This window comes from Antechinus flavipes, chromosome 4 (assembly GCF_016432865.1).
Source record: "Antechinus flavipes isolate AdamAnt ecotype Samford, QLD, Australia chromosome 4, AdamAnt_v2, whole genome shotgun sequence".
In the NCBI taxonomy this organism is placed as follows: domain Eukaryota; kingdom Metazoa; phylum Chordata; class Mammalia; order Dasyuromorphia; family Dasyuridae; genus Antechinus; species Antechinus flavipes.
The window spans coordinates 449,323,573-449,345,596 of NC_067401.1; the positions used below are offsets into that span (position 1 = coordinate 449,323,573).

The window sequence follows — 22,024 nt, forward strand, 5'->3', positions numbered from 1 at the left end:
GGTATCTGGCCTTTGACTGAAGACTCCTGGAAACTAACTGAAGATTCCTGGAAATTTTCTGCCGAGTACTCTTATTTTACTTCTGAATTTCTCTCATTGCTGAAGAGTTCTTTCATCAACCCCCAATTTTATTTTTTACAATCATCGCCTTGCTTTCAGATCTGTCCTCTGGAACCAAGAAGAACAAATTTAAACTCTCTTCCTTAATATCAGCTATTAAGATAGTTATTGATTTGAATTGAAGACAGTTATTGATTTCTCAACTTCTCCCCTCACCCCCATTGTCTCTTTGCTAGGTTAAATATCTTCAGTTCCTTCACATGATTTTTATATGGTATGATCCTTCTCAATATACTCAAACTTAATTTCCTTCTCATTGTGTAGTACTCACGGTCTGATTAGGAAAGAGGAAAAAGTAGTAATTGAGCATAGTATTAGCAGATGGGGAAATAACAGTGTAGGAGGTTCCAAAAATATTTATGGGAAATAGTATATTCCTGGGCTTATTCTTTTTCTTATAAAAGTGAAGACCACAACACAAAGCTTGAAACATTTTATTTAGGTATACTTTCCCCAAAATACTCAAAACTCCCTATAAAGTATTATTGATTGTTTACATGTCACTTTACATGGTTGTGATTGATCAATGCCTCTAAAGGCTATGTCCTATAACTGTTAAAGGATGATTCTAGCCCTGACCATGCAGTTTCATTGGATCTGAGGATTAGGGAAAAGTTTAAAGGAGGTTACAGATTATTAGCATTGCTACAAGAATCCTCAGTTGCTATCTGGTATTCGTTTCTTTTAAATCAGCCAAGGCATCTCTGTTACTCATAGGTAGTTTATACTTTTACAAGTCCGATGAGAGTTAGAGACATGATAGATAGACCAACTCTAGAAAAAACTGCCTATGTGACAACATAAAAATGATACTGATTTCCTGAAGTATGGTTAGAAACCTTTATTATATTTAAGAACCACCTCTCTACTCTGCAAATTGATGTAATAGCCATTGTGCATCTTTCTTGAAACAAATGTCACTGCATTTCATGGAATAGGTAAAGTTTAATGTGAGAGAATGGCTCTGTCTAAATTGTGAAATAGTGGGCTCATTTTTTCCCCTTGTTTTCTTTTTATGGTCTGTGATAAAAACTAAAAAGCTGAGTTTAAAAAGATATCTTGCTTCTCTTTGGTAAAGCTATTCTATAAATTACATTTTTACTTTGAAGGGTTTATAGTTTGTAGGTTTAAACAATAAATTTCATGGTCATTTAAAATGACTTGTTAGAAGAACAACTCTAAATGAAGTTAACTCAAACTCTGGAGTTTTGAGCAGAGCCATTATATATATATATATATATATATATATATATATATATATATATATATATATATATACACACATATATACATGTATATATATATATATATATATGTATATGTATGTATTATGTTGGGCATAAAATACTTTTGGTTCATTAGCTACTCTTCTTCCCCCTTTAAATGAAAATCTTAAAATAAAAGTGATTTCAAATGATTACATTTCTCTAACTTCCTACTGGGGAAAGATTCAAGCCTACAATATACCTCAAGCAGTTATTTATGATAAAATTCTCGTGTCAGGTCACAAACTACTCATTCAGGAAAGTATTACATTAAGTAAACAAAAGTCAAAAATCCATTCAACTTGCTATTTTTCTGTACAAAGAGTCAGGGCTATAGGGCTTATCCAGCCTGGTAGGTCAACTTGTAGTCTCAGGTCTTCCAAAGTCAGAAGACTTCAAGGAAGTCAAAAGAATTTTGCATCTCAGCCCATATGGTTTAGATTACAAATATTTTATCTATAGCCCCAAATTAAAGTTTTCATAAATCCCACTATCCACAAAAATGTTATTTGGCCCATTAGTTTGAAGAAGAGGTCCTGAGTAACATCTTTGATGAGTCAGCCAGCACTCCTCAGCTTTTTTCCTTATAATCATCTCCCTTTATGGCTATGGCAAGTTTATCTACCTTCAAACTGATAGAAAAGGTGTTCCCTAATTTGTGACAAGAGCCTTTGCCATTTAACAGCAATGGCATACTCCTTTGTCCTCAGAAATTTTGAGAAGCCTCCTTCAAAGGCAAGGTCTTAGAAATATAGGAACCAAATGTATGCAAATAGCAGTGTGGTTTGATGATCAAAACACAAGGAGAAGACCACCTAGATTGGCAGCCATGGTTTGTAACCTTGGCCAAGTTGGTGCGTTAATCACCTGCTTTACAGAGTGGCAGCTAAGATAAGATTAAGTAAGCAATCTTATTTTATATTACACTATAAATCAACTTAATTTTCTTTCTTTTATTCAATGATCCTTGTTTTTGTTTTTGTTTTTACCTCCAGGTCATTGCTCATCTAGATCCCTTAATCTAGAGAAGGGTCTCTTCTGGCAGCTATCAAAATCTCATCCATCCTTTAAAACTCAGCTCAAATATCCCATTATTAATGAAGTCTCTGTTGACTCCCCCAACTAATGATATCTGCTCCTTTTCCTTTGGATCACTAGTTCACTGACATCTTTGAGAACAAATTTAATCTATCCTATGCTATAGGCATGTGTATGCTTGCCATCTCTTGACAGTGAGGCTGTCAACTGTGGAAAAGACTCCAAGGAGGATTCTGTTGCAATAGAAAGCCTGGCATTACGGGCATTGGTTCAACTTGTTCAGAAAAGATGGTCCAGCCCTAAGCAGCAGATTCTACACTGAGGAATTAAGGAACAGCTTATATTTTGGTGATAAATCAGTTAGTGATTACTAACTAGATTTTTGTAGTCTAAGGGCTGTCTCCATCTTATCAGGAAGCCAGGTAGCCTGGCAAAACAGGTTTGGGGGTTTGGTCTTGGTTTGTGCTTTTTTTCATTTCAAGGGGCAGGGAAGAGAGTTCCCCAAGGCAGAAGCTTAAGCCATAGGGACTTTGAGTTTTAAGATTCCAGGGCAGTTATTGCAATCTGCACTCTTGAGAGCCTGGAATTCTAGAAAGATGGTCCAGAGGGCTTTGGACTTAAAATGTGGCAAGAATTGAGCTGAACTGTGAGCCTAATTCCCCTATCTTGCCCAGAAACTGGCACTGCAGTGTGGTGGGTAAAGGAGCTATCTTTGTTCGGGCTAAGCTGTGAAGTAACTGGCTGTCCTTCCCACCCCTTATCTGGAATTCTCTTCCTCCTCATCTCTTCTTCCTGGCTTTCTTCTATAAGAAACCTTTCCCCATTTCCCTTAATGGTAGTAATGCCTTCTTTCTGTTAATCTTCTCCAAATTATTCTATAACTATCCTGTCTGTACATGGTTGTTTGTATTCTGTTTCTACACTACGAGTTCCTTAAAAACAGAAGACTCTTATCTTCCTTTATATCCCCAGTGCTTAGTACAGTACCTAGCACACATTGTCGGCTTAATATTTATTAGCTGACTGTAATTCAACATAACAATCTCAAATCTCCCCTAGGTTATGACTATTCATGCATAAATCCTTATAACTAGTGGCTATTCTTGGAGATAAAAGGATTATATTACAGGTTATTTAGGCAAACTCCAAAGCTCTACCTGAATCCAATGGAAAAAATATGTGTATATGCATATATATATATAAACATATATATATTTATCTATCTAAGTACTCATGTAGATAGTATGAAGTTGAATTAATAATGAAGGTGAATTTAAACATATTTTCAAAATGCTTTATTTCAGAAACATGTACAAAAAGACTGAGTACATTCTTGTGATAAAGATATGATATAATGTAAATCTTTTTTTTTTATTATTTATGATTTTGTAAGTCCCTCTACCAGGAACATTCTGCAATTGCTAATAAAATGTACCTTGGATATTGCAAGTCTAAGTGACTTTCTCAGGATCCTGTGTGTCAGTAATGTGTCAGAAGTGGGACTTGCAGCCAAGCCTTCCAGACTATCAAGATCAGCTTTCTATATGCCATCATGCTGGTCCTCTACTGTATATACTAAAGTAAATCATTGTTGTGATTCCTGAATTGATAAAAAGGAGCATTTACCTTACCTACTGCTATTCTCTTGTATTTTTAGGTATCCAAGGTAAACAACCAATATCTGGATTTAAGAAATAGGTTAGCTGGTTGTTCCACACAGATCCAGACTTACTTTAAGATAATGGATCTACAAAATAATTAGTACCTATTTTAGTGTGTTTACGTCCAGTGTACACCAGCCATTCATAAACTTCATCACTGATGCAAATGATATCATATTTAATACATAGATCAGCAATTCCTTGAAGCTCTTCTTTGGAAAATATCTAAAATACAAAAATATGTAAAGGAATGTGTTACTCAATACACAAAAAATCTATAAATTTTAGTAACTAGGTCAAAGGAAAAAGACTTACCTTACCAGTGGGATTGTGTGGAGTATTTATTATAAGAGCTTTGGTTTTTGAACTAAATTTACTTTCCAGTTCTTCAAGATCTAATATCCATGAGGCACTGGTCCAATCTTTTCCCTTAGTAGGTTTCTAGGATGTAAAGATGAAAAATGAAAGTATGATTTAATTTTAAATACATAATTATTGTCACTGAGCAAATAAAAATTTAAAAAACAAGTGAAGAAAGCATACAGAAAGTTAAGGCAAAGAAAGTCTTATTAAGACAAACAAGGAAAATAAATATAAAATATTGGGTTATTGTCTTGCTTTAGTGTCCTAGGAAACTTGATGTATACATTTACATTTGGTTAGAGGGGAAAACAATTTGATTTCATCCCACATGTCTGCATTAGAACCCACCTTAGCTTGGCTGATTGGCATCTTTTAGCTACAATTTTAGACAGTTAATATTATACTTTGCCTTAATGTATTAGTTAAGTGGGTAGAAATTTTAAGAAATCATACCATTCTTAAAGGGTCACAAGTTTTTTGAGAGAAAAGAGCTCTATAAAACTACAAAGTATTTGTTAAAATTGAGCTGCTATTTTTGGTACCAGTCATTGATAATCAAGGCCAAAGATCCAATAATTACTTAGAATGAGATGCCGTTCCACACTATCATTATCCAGAATAACTACACAATCCTTTGGAAGGATGTTTTGGATCTCTCCCTGATGATCCCCTGGCCTTTCATAGTTACCTGGTCAGCATACTCACAAGGCGTAAGGGGATAGAAACAGGAATTGCTCCAGCCATCTTTATCATGGGCTCGTAGCAGTCAAAGAAAGGCTCAACAATGATCACCTGCAAAAGAGCCACACAGTAAGCATCATTTCAGCACTCTGTGACAGTTTCTGAAGCCATTGTTGATCTCTATCTGCCTGCCTTCTCCCAAATCTATGTCCATCTCCCTCCAGATCTCATTCTCTTCATATACTTTTCTTTCCAGGCCCAGGCCAGGTGCTGGCTTCTTTATGAAGTTGCATTCTTTCTTCCTTCACAAATTTTTTGCATGTTAGCACATAAGTTAATGACTACTGATGCAAAGTAATCTCTTTGAAGGCAGTGATTGTTTCACTTATATATCTTTGTAGCAGTCCAATTGAGCAAGAATTTATTAATCATTAAATATCAATTATGCACAGCTACTGAGTTAGAGAACAAAAAAGAAACATTCCCTGCACTTTCAGAGTTTAAATTCAGTGTAGGGGATGGGGGTGGACAGTTCAGACTCCTAAAGTTCTTTTAAAAAATTAATATTTTTCCAATTACATACAAAAACAATTTTTAATATTTGTTTCTTAAAATTTTGAGTTCCAAATTCTCCTCCCTCCCTTTCTTCTCCCTATCTTCCCTGCTGCAGATTGTAAGCAATTTGATATAGATTATACATGAGTAGTCATGCAAAACATATTTCCATATTAATTATATCATGTAGTCTTGAAGAAAGCTAGGGATCAAGAAGGTAATAGTGAGGAAGGAGACCAATTCAGGCTTCCAAGGCCCAAAGGCCAGGGATGAAATGAAATTTTTTGGGAAGAACAATCAAATCAGTTTGACTGCAATCTAGCTGAGGTGTCCAATTCACAGGAGGCCAAAAATACAATATGGATAGTTTTAATTTGTGGTTGTCTAAATCAACATGTAGGCCTGTCCATATCTATTTGAGTTTGATACCCTGATGTAGAGTGCATGGAGAAAAAGACATAGGAAGATGAATGAATATCATAGCAAGGATTATTAAAGGATTATTAAGTCAAGGAGAAAAATTCAGATGTCTGTATATAATAAATGTATAAAATATGAAAATTATAGACCCTAATAGAAATGATAACATAAGAATCATAGACTTGATAGAATGGCATCATGACTGGAATATGAACATGAAAGAGTGAACACGATTCCTAAAGAGAAAATGAGATGATTGGAGAAGTGGAGAAGCATTGCCGATGTAATCTGTCGACCAGGACCCTTCTGCTTCTCTGCACCCCCTATTCCTTCTCTGGGACTCTGGGATTACAAAGTCAAATCTAATCTTGGAGCCTTGCACATGACAGTCACTTAAAAGTGTACTTAAAAAAAGATACTAGGTCAATGGGTATCTGTTTCATCATCACCTAATTATTTATACTTGTGCTTTTACTGCTTTGACTAAATTTCTGATTTTACTCGAATGTCCATAATGGGTGGCAGGTCAATGTAACCACTGATTAGAGTTCTCAAATCTTTCAAAGTAGTTTTTCTTTACAATGTTGTTGTTATCATAACCACCCCCCCCCCAAAAAAAAAAACCTGTTCCTTTGATTTTGCTCACTTTATTCTTTATCTGTTTATACAAGTCTTCCCAGGTTTTTTTTTTTTTTTTTGGTCATTTTAGTGTTATATTAAAATTTCACTACATTCATAGGCCATAATTCCCCAACTGATGGATATCCTTTAGTTTTCAGTTGGCAATAAAAAAGGAGTTTTTATAATCCCAACTTGATTGTAAATTTCTGAAGGCAATGACTTAAGTGAGTTACCAATCTTTCATTCAATTAGTCAATCAATAAAAACCTAGTTATGTACCTATCTTCTATAATTTCCAGGATTTAATGTAGTAAAATATGAGAAGGGGAATTTTTATGAAATTTTTTCTCTATATAAATAAACTTTAAAATATGCCAAAGCAGGAAAGAAGGCTGGTATTAATTTGATAATTAAGCTACATTTAATATAACAGAAACAACTTACTTCTTCTTCTTCATTAACTAATCCTTGTATAGCATTAAAAAGAGATCCATATCCTCCCACTGTCACTATTGTTTCATGATTTGGATCAATTGATCTGCCATAAAAATTTTCATATAGAGAAGATAAAGCTTGCACAAGTGATGGATGACCCTGTCCAGATCAAAGAAAAGAAATCTTAAATTGTGTTCCTTTCAATTTAAATGTTTAAACTTCTGCCAAGATAACTCATATTTTAAAAATATTATAAAACAATTAAGAATATACATTATTAAAATTACCATATCTCTGTGTACTTATGTCCAGTTTCTAAAGCAGTAGCTATTTTATCATCAGGGGTAGATATTTTATCATTAAAAGGTAGCTGTCTTTTATCATTAAAACTGTGTAAATCTGGAAAAATATGCTACAATATTTCTTAGAATTTTCTAAAAATTCTCATGTGTATGAGTAGTATTTTATTATTGATAAAAATAGTGTTGAATGTGAATATAATTTGTATATATCAAGATTCACAGTGCTCTAAAAATAGCATTAGTTTATGGCATAGAAAGTCAATTCTAAGAGTCCTACACCAAACTCCTTTTATGAAACAAATAATGTGCTGATATCTAAACCAGAAAGAGCAAAAACAGAGAAGGTTAATTATAGACCAATTTCATTAATGAACATGGATACAAAAATCTTAAAAGAAAATGCTAGGTAGGAGACTATAATAAAATATTACAAAAAGTATACATCAGTATAGGATGGTTTAACATAAAGAAAACTATTAATATTAATTGTATCAATGATAAAAAATCATTATCTTAGATGCAGAAAAATCTTTGACAAAATAGAATATTCATTCTTATTAAAAATATTTGAGAAGATGGTAAAGAAAAGGCAAAGACTCACCTGAGTTATCCCCTGACTCACCTGAGTTATCCCCCAAACCCTTCCAAATACCTTTAAATAAAGACTCTAATCAAATTTTAAAGCAGAAAAACCCACAAAAAGATGGAGTGAAATGATTTTCCAGCCCAAGACATTTTAGAAGGTAGATAGGAACAATCTGATGTAATAGAGGAGAGAGCATAGTCCAGTTCAGTGCAGGCTCCAGCAAACTAGGAATAGGTCTGGGAGCCAATGAATCAGCAGCAGCAAAAGCTGCTTTTCTAGCTCTCAGGCCATAAATAGCAAAGGAGTTGAACAACTGATCAGAAGGAGATTATGGAAGTATCTTTGTTAGAACTGAAGTAGGACTACTGCTTTGTTCATAGTTGAGTCTCAGTTGTGGTTCTGGGTGAGTGTGGTTCCAAGGTGAGGAGCAGCATATTACCACACTGGAGCTTGCAGCCATAAAGGATCAGGAACTCTTCACAATTCCAAGGCAGAAAATAATACATGTGGTCACTCAAAGATCAGAACACAGGCCAGGAGAGTAGTAAACACAGCTCTTATTAGGAAAGAACTGAAAACTCTGAAAACAGCTGTACGAAGTTCTGAATCTTGGAACAGTACCCCCTCTACCTTGGAAAGAAGGCCCTACTTAATAAAAAGTTAAAAGTCAAGTATTAGGCTGGAAAAATGAGCAAGTAACAGAAGATCAATTCACATACTCAGAAGATAACAAAGTCAAAGCTAAGCCTCTAATAAAAATATAAATTAGTTTCAGGCCATGGAAGAATTCAAAAAAGGATTCTGAAAATCAAGAGAGATAGAGAAAGAATTGAGAAGAGAAATAAGAATAATGCAAGAAAATCATGAAAAACAAAAAAAAATTTTTTTGATAAAGGAGACAAAAACATACTGAATAAAATAATACTTAAAAAAAACAAACTAGACCAAATGGTCAAGGAAGTACAAAAAGTCATTGAGGAAAAGAATGCCTTATAAAGAAAAATTGGCCAAATGGAAAGAGAGGCACAAAAATTCACTCAAGAAAATGATTCTTTAAAAAGTAAAATTGCACAAATGGCAAAGGATGGAAAAAATTCTCACCAAAGAAAATGATTTCTTGAAAATTAAAATTGAACAAATGGAAGCTAATGACTTACTGAGAAAACAAATATAATAATAAATAATAAAATAAATAATAAATAATAAAATAAAACCAAATGAATGAAAAATATGTGAGATATTTCATTGGAAAAACAACTGAGCTGGAACATAGATTAAGAAGAGATAACTTAAGAATTGTTCTACTCACTAGAAGCTACATCATCTTTCAAACAATTGTCAAGGAAAACTGCCATGACATTCTAGAATCAGAGGGTAAATTAGAAACTGATTTCCTCCTGAAAGAGATCCCCAAATGGAAACTCCCAGGAATATTATAGCCAAATTCAAGAGCAGGTCAAAGAGAAAATATTGCAAGCAGCCAGAAAGAAACAGTTTAATACTGTAACTGTGCAATGAACACAAGATTTAGCAGCTTCTATATGAAAAGATCGGAGATTTTGGAATATGATATTATGTAGGGCAAAGGAGTTAGGATTATAATTAAGGATTCATCTATCCAGAAAAACTGAGTATCATTCTTCAGGGGAAAAAGAAGACATTCAATGAAATGAAGATTTTTGAAGTTTTCTTAATGAAAAGACCAAAACTGAATAGAAAATTTTATTTTCAAATATAAAATTCAAGAGAAGCATAAAAAGGTAAACAGTAGAGGGAAATCATAAGGGACTTAATAAGGTTAAATTGTTTGCATTCCTATATGGGAAAACAATATACTTGTAACTTTCTCATTATTATGGCAGTTAAATGGAGTAAATGTAGACAGAGGGCAGTGTTAGTTGAATTTAAAAGGATGATATCTTTAAAAAATTAAGGCATGAGAGAAAAATGTACCAGGAGAAAGGGAGAGATAAAATGGAGTAATTTATTTCATATAAAAGAGACAAGAAAAAGTTTTTACAGTGAAGAGAAGAACAGGGAGGTAAAGGAGAGTGAGGGAATCTTGTTATCAAAATTGGCTCAAAGAAGGAATAACATGCACGCTCATTTGGTGTAGAAATATATCTTACTCTACAGGAAAGTGGAAGGGGAAAGGGATGGAGGGGTGGGTAATAGAAGGGAGGATAGATCAGTAGAGAGGATAGTCAGGAGCAAAAAACACTTTTTAGGAGGGACAGACTGAAAGGATAGAACAGAATAAATAGAGGAGATAGTTAATAAAAGTGTGAAAAAAAATTGAAACAAGTTTCTCCGACAAAGGCCTCATTCTTCAAACATAGAAAAGTAAATGTAATTATTTAAAAAAAGAACCATTTCCCAAATAATAAAATGATCAAAAGATAGGAACTGTTTTCAGATGAACTAATCAAAGCTATCTATAACCATATGAAAAAAAAAGTTCTAATTCATTATTGATTGGAGAAATGCAAATTAAAACAATTCTGAAATATCTATCATATATCTATTAGATTGACTAATGGGAAAGAAAAGGAAAATGACAAATATTGGAGGCAATGTAGGAAAAATGAGGTATTAATGCATTGTTGGCAGATTTGTGAATGGATCCAACCATCCTCTAGAGCAATTTGGGACTATACCCAAAGGGTTATAACACCAGGCATACGCCTGACCTAACAATACCTCTATTAGGTCTGTGTCACAAAAGAAATGAAAAACAAAAAGGAAAAGGACTTATATGTAATAAAATATATATATAACAGTTCTTTTCTGAGGACAAAGAATTGGAAATTGAGGAGATGCCCATCATTTGGGGAGTAGTTGAACAAATATGTGATTATGATGGAATGCTGTAAGAAACGATGGGTGGGATGCTCTTAGAAAAACCTGGAAAGAGTTCCTTGAGCTGATGCAAAGTGAAATGTACCATGTTCAAAGTTACAGAAATATTCTAAGCTGATTGTCTGTGAATTACTTATTCTCAGTAAAACAATTATTCAAGACAACTCTGAAAGATTTAAGATGGAAAAAGCTATCCATATCCAAAGAAAGAACTTATGGTGTCTAAATAAGAGATACTTTTAAACTTTCTTTTTCCTGTTTTTTTTTTTTTTTGGGAAGTCTTTGTTTTCTTTCACAACATGATTTTATGGAAATGTTTTGCATCACTGCACATATACAATCTGTATTGAATTGTTTATATTCTCAATGAAGGGGGTAGGAAAAAGAGAAAGAGAGAGAATCTGGAATTCAGAGTTTTAAAAATTAATGTTAAAGTTGTTTACACATATACTTGGGGGAAAATAAAATACTAATGAATAAAGAAAAAAACAAACATGGAAAGACTTACATGAACTGATGCTTAGTGAAGTGGGAAGAACCAAGAAAGCATTGTACACAGTAACAACAGCACTGTGCAATTAGCAACTGTGATAGACTTAGCTCTTCTCAGCAATACAGTGATCAAAAATAATTCAAGAGAATTGTAACAAAAAATGCCATCCACATCCAGAGAAAGAATTATGGAGTCTAAATGCAGATTATAGCATATAGTTTTCATTTTAAAAAAAATTTTAAAAAATCTCATGGTTTTTGTTCTGATTCTTCTTAACATGACTAATATGGAAATATATTTTAACATGATCGTACATTTATAACCTATATCAGATTGTTTGCTGCTTGGGAAAGAGGGAAGGAAGAGAGAGATAAAAATTTGGAACTCTAAATCTTACAAAAATGAAAATTGAAAACTACATGCAATTAGAAAAAATTAAATAGATTAAATGCAAAAAAATCTAATTGAAAGCAGAGATACAAATGGATTTGTTTTCCTAAAAATGCTAACTATTAAAAACTATCACAGCCATCATTTGTAAAGGGGTAAATGAGCTGGAAGCCTTACCAAGTGAGAGCTGAAATGAACCCAAGATGCCTATTATACCAATATTATTCAATATTGCATTAAAAATGCTAAAAATTGCAATAAGAGAAGGAAAAAAAAGTGGAAAGAATCAGAGATCACACAATTATTATTAAACACTTTGTATAACTTTGTATACAAATAAAGTCAGATGGGTGGCTATGAAAATATGATATAAAATAAAATATAATAAAAATGATAATTGTACCTAAATTAATTTACTCATTCAATGCCATTCCAATTAAATTACTAAAATTTGTTTTATTAAGCTAAGAAAATAAAAATAACAAAATTCATTTGGAAGTACAAAAGATCAAGAATTTCACAGGAATTAATGAAAAATATAAAGGAAGGAGTATTAGCAGTATTAGATTTTAAACTGTATTATTAGGCAGTAATTATCAGAACTATCTTATATTGGCTAAGAATAGAAAGGTAGATGAGTGAAACAAGAGTAGACATATAATACACAATAATAATCATAGCAACCTTGTGTTCGATAAATGTAAAAATTTAAGCTTTTGGCATAAGAATTCACTATTCAGGTGGCTTATTGGACAGAACTCTGGGCCTGCAGTCAGGAAAACCTGAGTAGAAAACTGGCATCTGACAATCCTAGCTGTGTGACTGTGGGGAGAAATCACTAATCTCTGCTGCCTTAATCATCTGAAGGAGGAAATTGCAAAGCACTCCGAGTACTCCTGCCTGTAGATAATTTTGGTGGGATATGATCCATGGGCTCACGAAGAGTCAGGCAAAACTAAACAACTAAACAATAGCGTGTGCTTGAGATGGAATTTGAATTAGTCCCTGAACAATGGCACTGAAGCAGACAGAAGGTTTAGAAGACACTCAATCTAAGGATTATTATTTGTGACTCAAGAGACAAGAAAACCTAAGTTCATAAGGACAGTTAAGTGCAGAGCCTGAGCCTAAGTCCAGGTGATTTTACTCCAACGCCAAGTATTCTTTCATTATATCATTTCCACACCTGAGATGTCTGTCACTACAAAAATATGAACACCAGTAGCTAACACCTGCAATCCTTACAGTTAGCATTATGTTAAAAGAGAAAAAATAATAAGCAATTTAAAAACCATGAAAACTCCAGTTTTTGACAATAAAACTATTAGAACTAAAAAGTATCTGGAAATATGATGAATTTATAAATTCAGTGTCCCATATATTTAGCAGAATATTTTACTCTAATATGGACATTTTATAAAGGGGATGTCTGTGTTCTTTGTTTATAGGCTCCTACATTACAATGGAGTTATTTTGTTTACATAGAATTCTCCTTTATGATCATACAATATGTGAGCTTGCTTAAAATGTTCTTAGATACTTACAAAGCCTCGTGTGTACTGATTCATTGAATCAATTGCTGAAACCTTGGCTAGCTCTTCTTTAATATGTGCAGGAGGGGATATATCTGGTTGGCCTTGGCCAAGATTCACAATAGAGGGATGTGCAGATAGATTAAAAAATTCAACCCTAAGATGGAAAATAGAGGGTTGGTGTTAAGTCAAAATTATTAAAAATAGTCAATGTTTCATGTTTTGGGTATTAAACTGGCAAATTTTAATTGACTGTCATAATTAAAAAGAACAGGAGAAGAGAAAGAAAAAGGAGGAGCCGGTAGAGAAGGAGGTGACAAAGAGTGAGACAAAAGAAAGAGAAGAGAGCATGCATTTATTTGCTCACAAAGTATCCAGCTATATTGAACTTTATTAATGCTGGTTTTTTTCTGACCAATTCTTCTTATAGCTATCCATAATTAGTTTAAAATTTATAGCATATACTCCATAAATATAAATATAAAACAGGGTTATAGGCAAGATATCCCCAGAGGTGGACTGTATCACAAGAGTTTTACAAAACTAACTAGTAAGTGTGGCTAGATATATACAAATGTATTACAACAGGGGAAAAAAGCCCACTCAAAGTATATGCTGATGATGGAGATATCAGTGGCATTTTTGCATAGGAAGATTAGCATCAAGCTAAGAGAGTACAAATTTATGCCTGAAGTAAAAACATTTTAAGAGTTCATTTGCAGATAAAAATTTCCTGAACAATTTTAAAAAGACAACAAAATGAAGGGGTGGTCTTGAGTTCTCTTGGAGTCCACTTTATGTCCTTTGATTCATGAGGCAGATAGATATGACCTCCTAACTATAACATCTATATATGTGTGTATTTACACACAACATACACACACACACATAAGCATTTAAAATTACGTTTTTGTTTTTTTTTTTGTTTGTTTGTTTGTTTGTTTGTTTTTTTTTGTATTGACTCATCAATGCTGTGGAAATTGACCCAAGGTGAAGTCAAGACTTCTTATGCAGTATATTTTTAGTTTCTTCTAAGTGTTTCTACTTATATTTCCTAAGTTAGAAGATGATTCTGATTTTATTCACAGGTAATATACCCCCCCCAAACATGCCCTTCATAAACTCCAAATAAGATAAAAGCCTGAAAACAATGGCAAGCAAATGGTAACATTTTATAGATTGTTATACTTACCACACATTACTACCAAGTCCTTCAATTCGTCTTGCATTTTTGAACTTCTTAGACATTTTCTAAAAGATGCAAGCATACAAAGGAACTGTTTTATAATAAAAGAAATCAAAACAGGTCCTCTTTTTGATAGGTAACTATTAGATGGCCCTTAGATTATTCCTAGGTACAAATTCTTTTTAAAACCATTTTTTAAAAAGGACCTAAGTTCTTATACACACAGCAATCTGCAATGCCCTTAAAATCTACTCCAGAGCTCTCTAAAGGTCTTTGGAGGAATTTCTTTAGCCCTTAATCCTTAAAGGGTCTGTTTGCTTGGTCCCTGGAATCCTACTCAAATATTGTATCATTTTAACAAAAATATATGCCCATGGTTATTTTAAAAATATGAAAACTTACAATGGACACTTTGTATACCATTTATACATGCAAAGTGAAGCAAAAAATGGCTACATTTTTTTCCTATTTTATTTATTTTAATACTTATAACTTTTTATTGACAGAACCCATGCCCAGGTAATTTTTTTACATTATTCCTTGCACTCACTTCTGTTTCGACTTTTCTTCTCCCTCCCTCCACCCCCCTCCCCCAGATGGCAAGCAGTACTATACATGTTAAATATGTCACAGTATATCCTAAATATATGTATGCAGAACCGAACAGTTCTCTTGTTGTACAGGAAGAGTTGGGATTCAGAAGGTAAAAATAACCCGGGAAGAAAAACAAAAATGCAAACAGTTTACGTTCATTTCCCAGTGTTCTTTCTTTGGGTGTAGCTGCTTCTGTCCAAAATGGATACAATTTTAAAAATTATTTATCTGAAACATCTGGATAGCGAATTAAAACACTGTGTTTGCTTCTATTATTTCAACAGTTGCCTCAAGAATTGTCTTTCTTTTTAACATACTAATACAATTTCTAAACAATGTATCATTCCAATGGGGAAGCATGGCTTTACACAGTCAAGGCTGCTGGGTAGAGAGGAGGGTAGAGCTTTGAGTTTGTAGTGCCGTGTGGCCTTAAGCAAGGCACATTCTTTCTTCGGCTCAATTTCCTCATGTGTAATATGGGAATAATACCACTTATTTCACAGGGTTTTGTGAGGATCAACTGAGATAATAATACAAACATAAATTGCTATTGTAACCCTTAAAAGCATTATATAAGTTACATAAGTGAATTTTCTAGATAACCTTTTAAATATTGAACCTTTTGGTTATTTTAGATGACATTCTCTACCATATGACAGATTTCCCACTCTAAGTAAATATAGTATGCCAAATATAAATTAACCCTTTCTTCATGACTCAGTGTCATTGTTATAAATATCAAGTGCAGAATCGTGCTGTTAACATGTTCTTTATGAATGATGGAGCACTGTGTAAGTAGAATTGTATTGAAGACAGAGACAACTGATATTCAGAGAAACTGGCTGTCAGAGCTCAATTATTGATTGTCCAAACTTTAGAAAAAAAAGTGTTAATGCAGAATAAATTTTAAAAGGTGAATGTACATTTTTTCCTTCAGAGGCAGTCACTGTTAAATATTTAATCAGCACATTATTATGTGTAAGGCCTTTCTTTGGATTCTCGGCTCTTAGCACAATCCATGGTACATAGAAAGTATTTGATAAGTGCTTCTTGATTGTTTTATTTGGATTGTGACCTCTTCCACAATTCTGTTGACCTCCAATGATAACAGTAATTAAACATCTTGAAATCTGGTTGCACTGAATTCTGTAATGTTGGTAAGCTACCAGTTTCCTCATCTATAACATGAGGACTTTGACTAGGTTATCTCTAAATTTTCTTCTAGCTCTAAATATCTGATTCTATCATAGGTAGAGATTCAATTTCAGAATACTTTGCATATTATGCCTGGGGACTACACTACAACTTGCTTGTTTGATTTGGAATCAGAGAGCCTACCTTCAAATTCTGGAACTATGAATGACCATATGTGTGAGTAGTTCTAGCCTATAATCACAGACTTTCAAGAGAGGAGGAAGGTGGAAACTAGTTATCTAAAAAAACTCCATTCAGTAACAATGCTAAATAAATTAGACATTACCATAGTGTTGTTATTTCAACTATTTGTTCCATATAAAAAATTAAGTCCTTTATTATAGTCTTTGAAGAACATAAGACAAAGGAAAATCCAAGTAGTTAAAATATTAAAAAAATAAAAAAGCAACAGTTAAATGTTAAAATAAAATAAATAAGTTTAAAGGTGTATATTAAACTAATCTTGAATTTAATAATATTGGGTGAATTCCGAAAGTGAAGGTCTTTGATGGAAAATAACCTTTCTCCATTTCAATGACTGTTTGACCAAGGATTCAAAATGGTTATTAAAACGAGATGAGAAATATAGCTTGGGAGAACAGTATTTCTTTTTGTTTTATTTTATTATATTTTTATTTATTTTGTTAAATAATTCCTAATAATTTTAATATTTTTCCCTGAATTATATGTAAAAACAATTTTTAACATGTTTTAAAATTTTGTCAAATTTTTTCCACTTCCTTCCTCCCTTTCCTTCCCCATTCATTGAGAGGGCAAGAAATTTGATTTAGATTATACATGTGCAGTCATGCAAAATATATTTCCATGTTAGTCATGTAAAAGAAAACAGACATTTCCCTTTCCTCCAAAAATAACATCCAAAAAGAATCAAGAAAAAGTATGCTTTTCATCTTTCATTTTCATTCTTTCTCTGAAAAAGGAAATCATTTTTCACCATGAGTCCTTCAGAATTGTCTTGGATCATTGTACTGCTGAGTCATTGCTAGATTGTTCATATTTGATCAGCATACAATATTGCTGTTACTGTATGTGGTATTCTCTTGGTTCTCCTCACCTCACTTTGTATCAATTCATCTAAGTCAAGTACCAGTATTGTGATGCAACTAATTCAATGTGCTGACTATGTGTGAAATCTTGTCATTAGAAAACTCTCTTCTAAAGACTGATTCCTTCAGATTGCATTTGTGTTTTAAGTACAGTTCTAGCTAATGCTCATTATTTAAACTAAAAAACCACAGCATGAAAAATAGTTGAAAACATTTTTATAAATACCTTTTGTAATCCCAATGTAAAAACTGAAAATTCCAAAGACTTTATGGCACATAAATTTAGTAATAATAATGTTGACCTTAGAGGAAGAGATTTGACTATATACCAGGGATGCTTAATTTAAGCTTTTAAAAAGTTATTTAAATATATACACATTTTGGTAGATGTATCTCAATTAAACTGGTTTTTCTTGGTAGTACTGTGTTCTTTATTTTATATATTTTTAAGCATGTTCTTCTGAGAAATAGTTCAAAAGCTTCCCCAGACTACTGCCAATGAGAAGGCACTAGGGCACAAACAAGGATAGATCAGATAGTCTTTAAAGGTTCCTTTCTACCTCTTAAAGTCAGTAAAGCAAGTGATTTAAGTAAAAATCTTATTTGACTTCAAATTCTTGTGTTTGGATTCAATTATTTTTATCATGCGAATGTGTGCATTAGTTTTCCTTTTATGATTTTTTAAAAAACTGGACTTGTTACTTTGTTGGGGAAGGAACTTCCTAAGAAGAAACTCTTCTCCATATAAATCAATACTTTTCCAGTAGCTTCAGTAGTCTTTGGGATTTGTTCAGAGTACAGAAAAAGTCATCAATTTGCCTCACAGGCACAGATTTTGACTCTACACAAATGTTCAAATCCAAGTCTTTCTGACTCCAAAGATGACTTTTCTATCTACTATACCACAGCATCCATTAATTTTATTTAATAGCAACAAAAACCATCTCTTCATTTGAATTATCATCAATATACTATATGGAAAACAAGCTAACTGAAGTGACCGTAGTGAATTTTTCTTATTATGTCTATTCATAATACACATATTGCATATACATAAATGTGTGTACATGTACATAGATATACAAACATATACCTATTTACTCTTACATATAAGCACACACATGTAAAACATATAAGTATATAATATACCCACATATCCCAAGGTATATCCTCTCCAAACAGAGCATATGCCATCAATAAAAAATTGCCAGTGATTGCCTTAATATGATTTTTTAAAATGTAAAGGCTAATGATAGGGTCCTGAAATGGTCCATTTTTGGTCAGTGCCTTTGAGTGGCATCTGCTGGCCAGACATGTGAGATCTTCATGGATGGACTGTGTGTTTGTGTTTTATCTCCAGGAGATGGGGCATGTATAGATGTGTCTTCTGTTGAAGCGTGAGAACTGTACAAAGAGCACAAACACAGTTTGACTTTACATATGTAACTATGTAGTTAACTTTGCTGCTATAATGTGTTTTAGGATTTGAATCATTACAAATTTAGGTTTGGGGATAGTATATGTGAAGCGAAGGCAGGAAAGTCATTGGTGTTCTGATCTCTGAACTGTGTGTGGTCCCTGGAGTACCTAAGGGTCTTTTTTCACCCCTCTTCTCTCATCACCCTTTCCCTTAGCCATTTCCTCTATGTCTAAAACTTGGACTATTATTTATGAAACTAATTCTCAAGTCTGTAATTAAATTAAGTTCTAACTGATCACTTGTTGGTAAGACATTTCCATTTTGGAGTCTCAAAATGAGAGCTGCAGGAGCAAATTTTATGCCTAGGGCAAGAAGTTTGGTTACTAGGACACAATATGGATAAAGCTCCTGAGATTTTTAGACTGTTTAATCAGGGGAAAGTGCTCCTACTGCTGGAATTCAGGTTGGCAGGGGAGGAAAAGCTTCTGGGACATTACTGCCCAGTTCTCTAAATTATCTACCTTGGAATAAAGCTCCAGTGGATCAGCCCAAGTTATAGTTTTGTTCCCTAATACAAAGCCCAGAGTTTAACCATCTGCCTTTCTGCTGTTAACTTTTTTTTTTTTTTTTTTTTTTTTTTTACTATTTTCCCCATTAATCCTGCCTCTCCCCATCAGCCACCAGATACTTTTCTGTTCAGAATGTCTCTCAAAGTCATCCCTTCTTCTCCAGTCTCAATGCTATCAGCCTGGTCAGGCCCTGTCTGCCTCTTGTATACATCCTATTACAGGAGTTTCTTAACAAGTATTTCTGCCTCTGAACTATCCAAAATATCATTGTCAGATTAATCTTCCTCAAACATATGTTCAATCAGGCCACACTTTTGTTTAAAAAACAAACAACAAACTAAATACCCCTACCCAGTTGAGTAGAAAGTGAACAGTTTGGTACCTGAGGCACTAAGATTTGCCTCTGATCTATGCTGTGTGTGTTTGTGATTTGGGCTTTAACCTCTTGGTTCTCTGGGTTATAGATGGAAGAACAATTGCTGATCTGCTTTAGTGCAGTGAGCCTTGGATATCAAAGAAATCATAAGTGCAGTCCAAAAGAAGTCATCACTACTTGATGGCTTCCAGACTGGAGATTCAAGTAGTGATGAACTTTCTTTTTTTTTTTTTTGGGGGGGGGACTGGTTTGGATGTTACAACCTGGCTTTTCAGCCTTGTCTTAGCTCTAAAGATATGAGCTTTCTACCATTGCTCTGGTTCTACTACCTGACATTATCTGTGCTTGTCTGATTTCTCCTACTTGATTCTAAGTTGCTTGGCGGTAGGGACCATGTCTTATCACAGAATCCTAGGTCCAGAGCAGAGGGATCAAACACATGGCCCGTGCATCTTGCAACAATCCAGAGTTTAGCCTGAACCAGATTAAAATGTAATTGAGAAACACTCAACAGAATAAATATAAATGCAATAGATGATAATGTTCCTATGTGGTTTTCTTTCTTTTTTTTTTTTCTATATGGTTTTCAAAATCAACATGTAGCCTGCAAGATCCTTATGAACCATTTGATGGCCCTCTCCCATTTCTATTTGAGCTTTACACCATATTGTTAGATCTATAGTTAGGAAGGAATTCAAGAGACCATCTATTCAAGCTTCTCTTTTTATAAAGAAATTGAAGCTTAAGGGAGTCAAGTGACAGGATTGGTGAACATCAGAATCAGATTTGAACTCATGTCTTGAGCCACTGCCTCCCTGAGGAATTTGTTTTCATATCAAAGTTTCCACAGCAGTGCCTCATGATAGATAAGCTGTTAGTATAACATTAGTCATCAAAAATTCAATTCATGTGACCAAGAAAAGTGGATTGGAATTGATTCTTTAATACAGTGGCTATTCCTCCACTCCCAGAACAAAATTATTTCCTGTGCATTTTCTTACAATGAGGTCCTACACTGACCTGCTATCTTACTGGTTTTATATGTTTAAGTTATTTTTTAAAATAATTTTTAATTAATTTAAATTCTTAAAATTTAATTTAGTAAATGTATTATATAATAAATTATTTATCATAAACAATAAGTGTTTATATGTTTATACATTATATCATATAATACATATTTTTATAATTATTTATATAATATATTTATATAAAATATTTATAATGATAAACAAAAATAAAACAATGAATTAATATAAATTAATAAATTATGATGACAATTAATTAATTAAAAAAGAAAAATATTTTAAATATCCTAATGGAATATCCACATGCATCATCTGCAGATGCCTGCATCTTTTCTTGCCAAGATGAACCATGGATAAACTATGTAATTTATAAGTTATCAGCAATACATACAGCAGTAGTAGAAAAACGAGGGCATCCTGAAGCACAAATGATCTTCAGTAGTTCTGCTTTATTGCTGAGAGAGCAGAAACACCTCTGAATTAAAAACATGTCTGCATGATAATTCATAAAGGGAAAGAGAAAAAATAGTGTCACAAGTTTAAGAAAGAACTACCTTAGCAATGTATAACTATTAATGTATTTTATATAATAGGTTTAATATTTCGGGAATTGAGTCTCATGTCCCCCATGATATAATCTCTTTATACTGGAATTATCCTGGTAACTTTCTGTCATCTTAAAGACACAAGTCTATATGTGAATATTTTTAATCCACAGGTCAGGAAGGCAAAACTAAACATTTGACAACATTATTACAAATAAAAGTCTTTTCTTTCAATGTGGGTAAAATCCAGGCTATTATATTCTAGGGATTGTTCAAAGCATAGAGGCATAAGGCATCAGTCTTTGATTTAAATGCAATCCACATCAGTGGTAAATAACGATATTACAAACCAATGGCTATTCAAAACTTATATGGAGAGAGTTGATCTCCTCTAAACAAAAACACAGAGAGCAGATTATCTCAAATGAAAGCCTAGTTACAAATTATGGATGCTTGCTATGTGTTCACAAAAAAGGCTTATCATCAAGTGTAATCCTAACATTAAACTCTCAATCAAATGGGCTAAGGCCCCTGAGAATTATATTCCCTGAATTTCCAGAACTGAAACAGCAGGCGCAAAACAAATTGGGTGTGCCAAAATAAACCCTAATGCTGTTCCTTGTTGTTCAGTCATTTCAGTTGTGTCCAACTCTCATAACCTCAACTGGGGTTCTCTTGGCATAAAGTGGCTTGCCATTTTTGAGGCCAGACCTGAACTCACAAA

The 22,024-nt window shown here is 33.3% G+C and overlaps 1 protein-coding gene across 10 annotated transcripts in view; it reads right to left on the reverse strand.

Annotated features, from left to right (window-relative positions):
- The window catches only part of KYAT3 (kynurenine aminotransferase 3), a 55,246-nt gene that overhangs the window by 23,424 nt on the left and 9,798 nt on the right, over positions 1-22,024 (reverse strand). For 5 of the 10 annotated variants that reach the window (XR_007953890.1, XM_051999343.1, XM_051999342.1 and 2 more), the window contains 7 exons: positions 21,147-21,247; positions 14,514-14,572; positions 13,334-13,478; positions 7,169-7,318; positions 5,153-5,239; positions 4,400-4,525; positions 4,189-4,309 (listed from right to left, as the gene is read on the reverse strand). Coding sequence is in view for 9 of the 10 variants with exons in the window: in XM_051999343.1 (XP_051855303.1) it covers positions 4,189-4,309; positions 4,400-4,525; positions 5,153-5,239; positions 7,169-7,318; positions 13,334-13,478; positions 14,514-14,572; positions 21,147-21,245 (787 nt within the window). In the remaining variant the exon portion in view is untranslated. Of the gene's footprint in view, positions 1-4,188; positions 4,310-4,399; positions 4,526-5,152; positions 5,240-7,168; positions 7,319-13,333; positions 13,479-14,513; positions 14,573-21,146; positions 21,248-22,024 lie in introns of those variants that run through there. The other 5 variants (XM_051999345.1, XM_051999346.1, XM_051999349.1 and 2 more) reach the window with 5 other exon arrangements.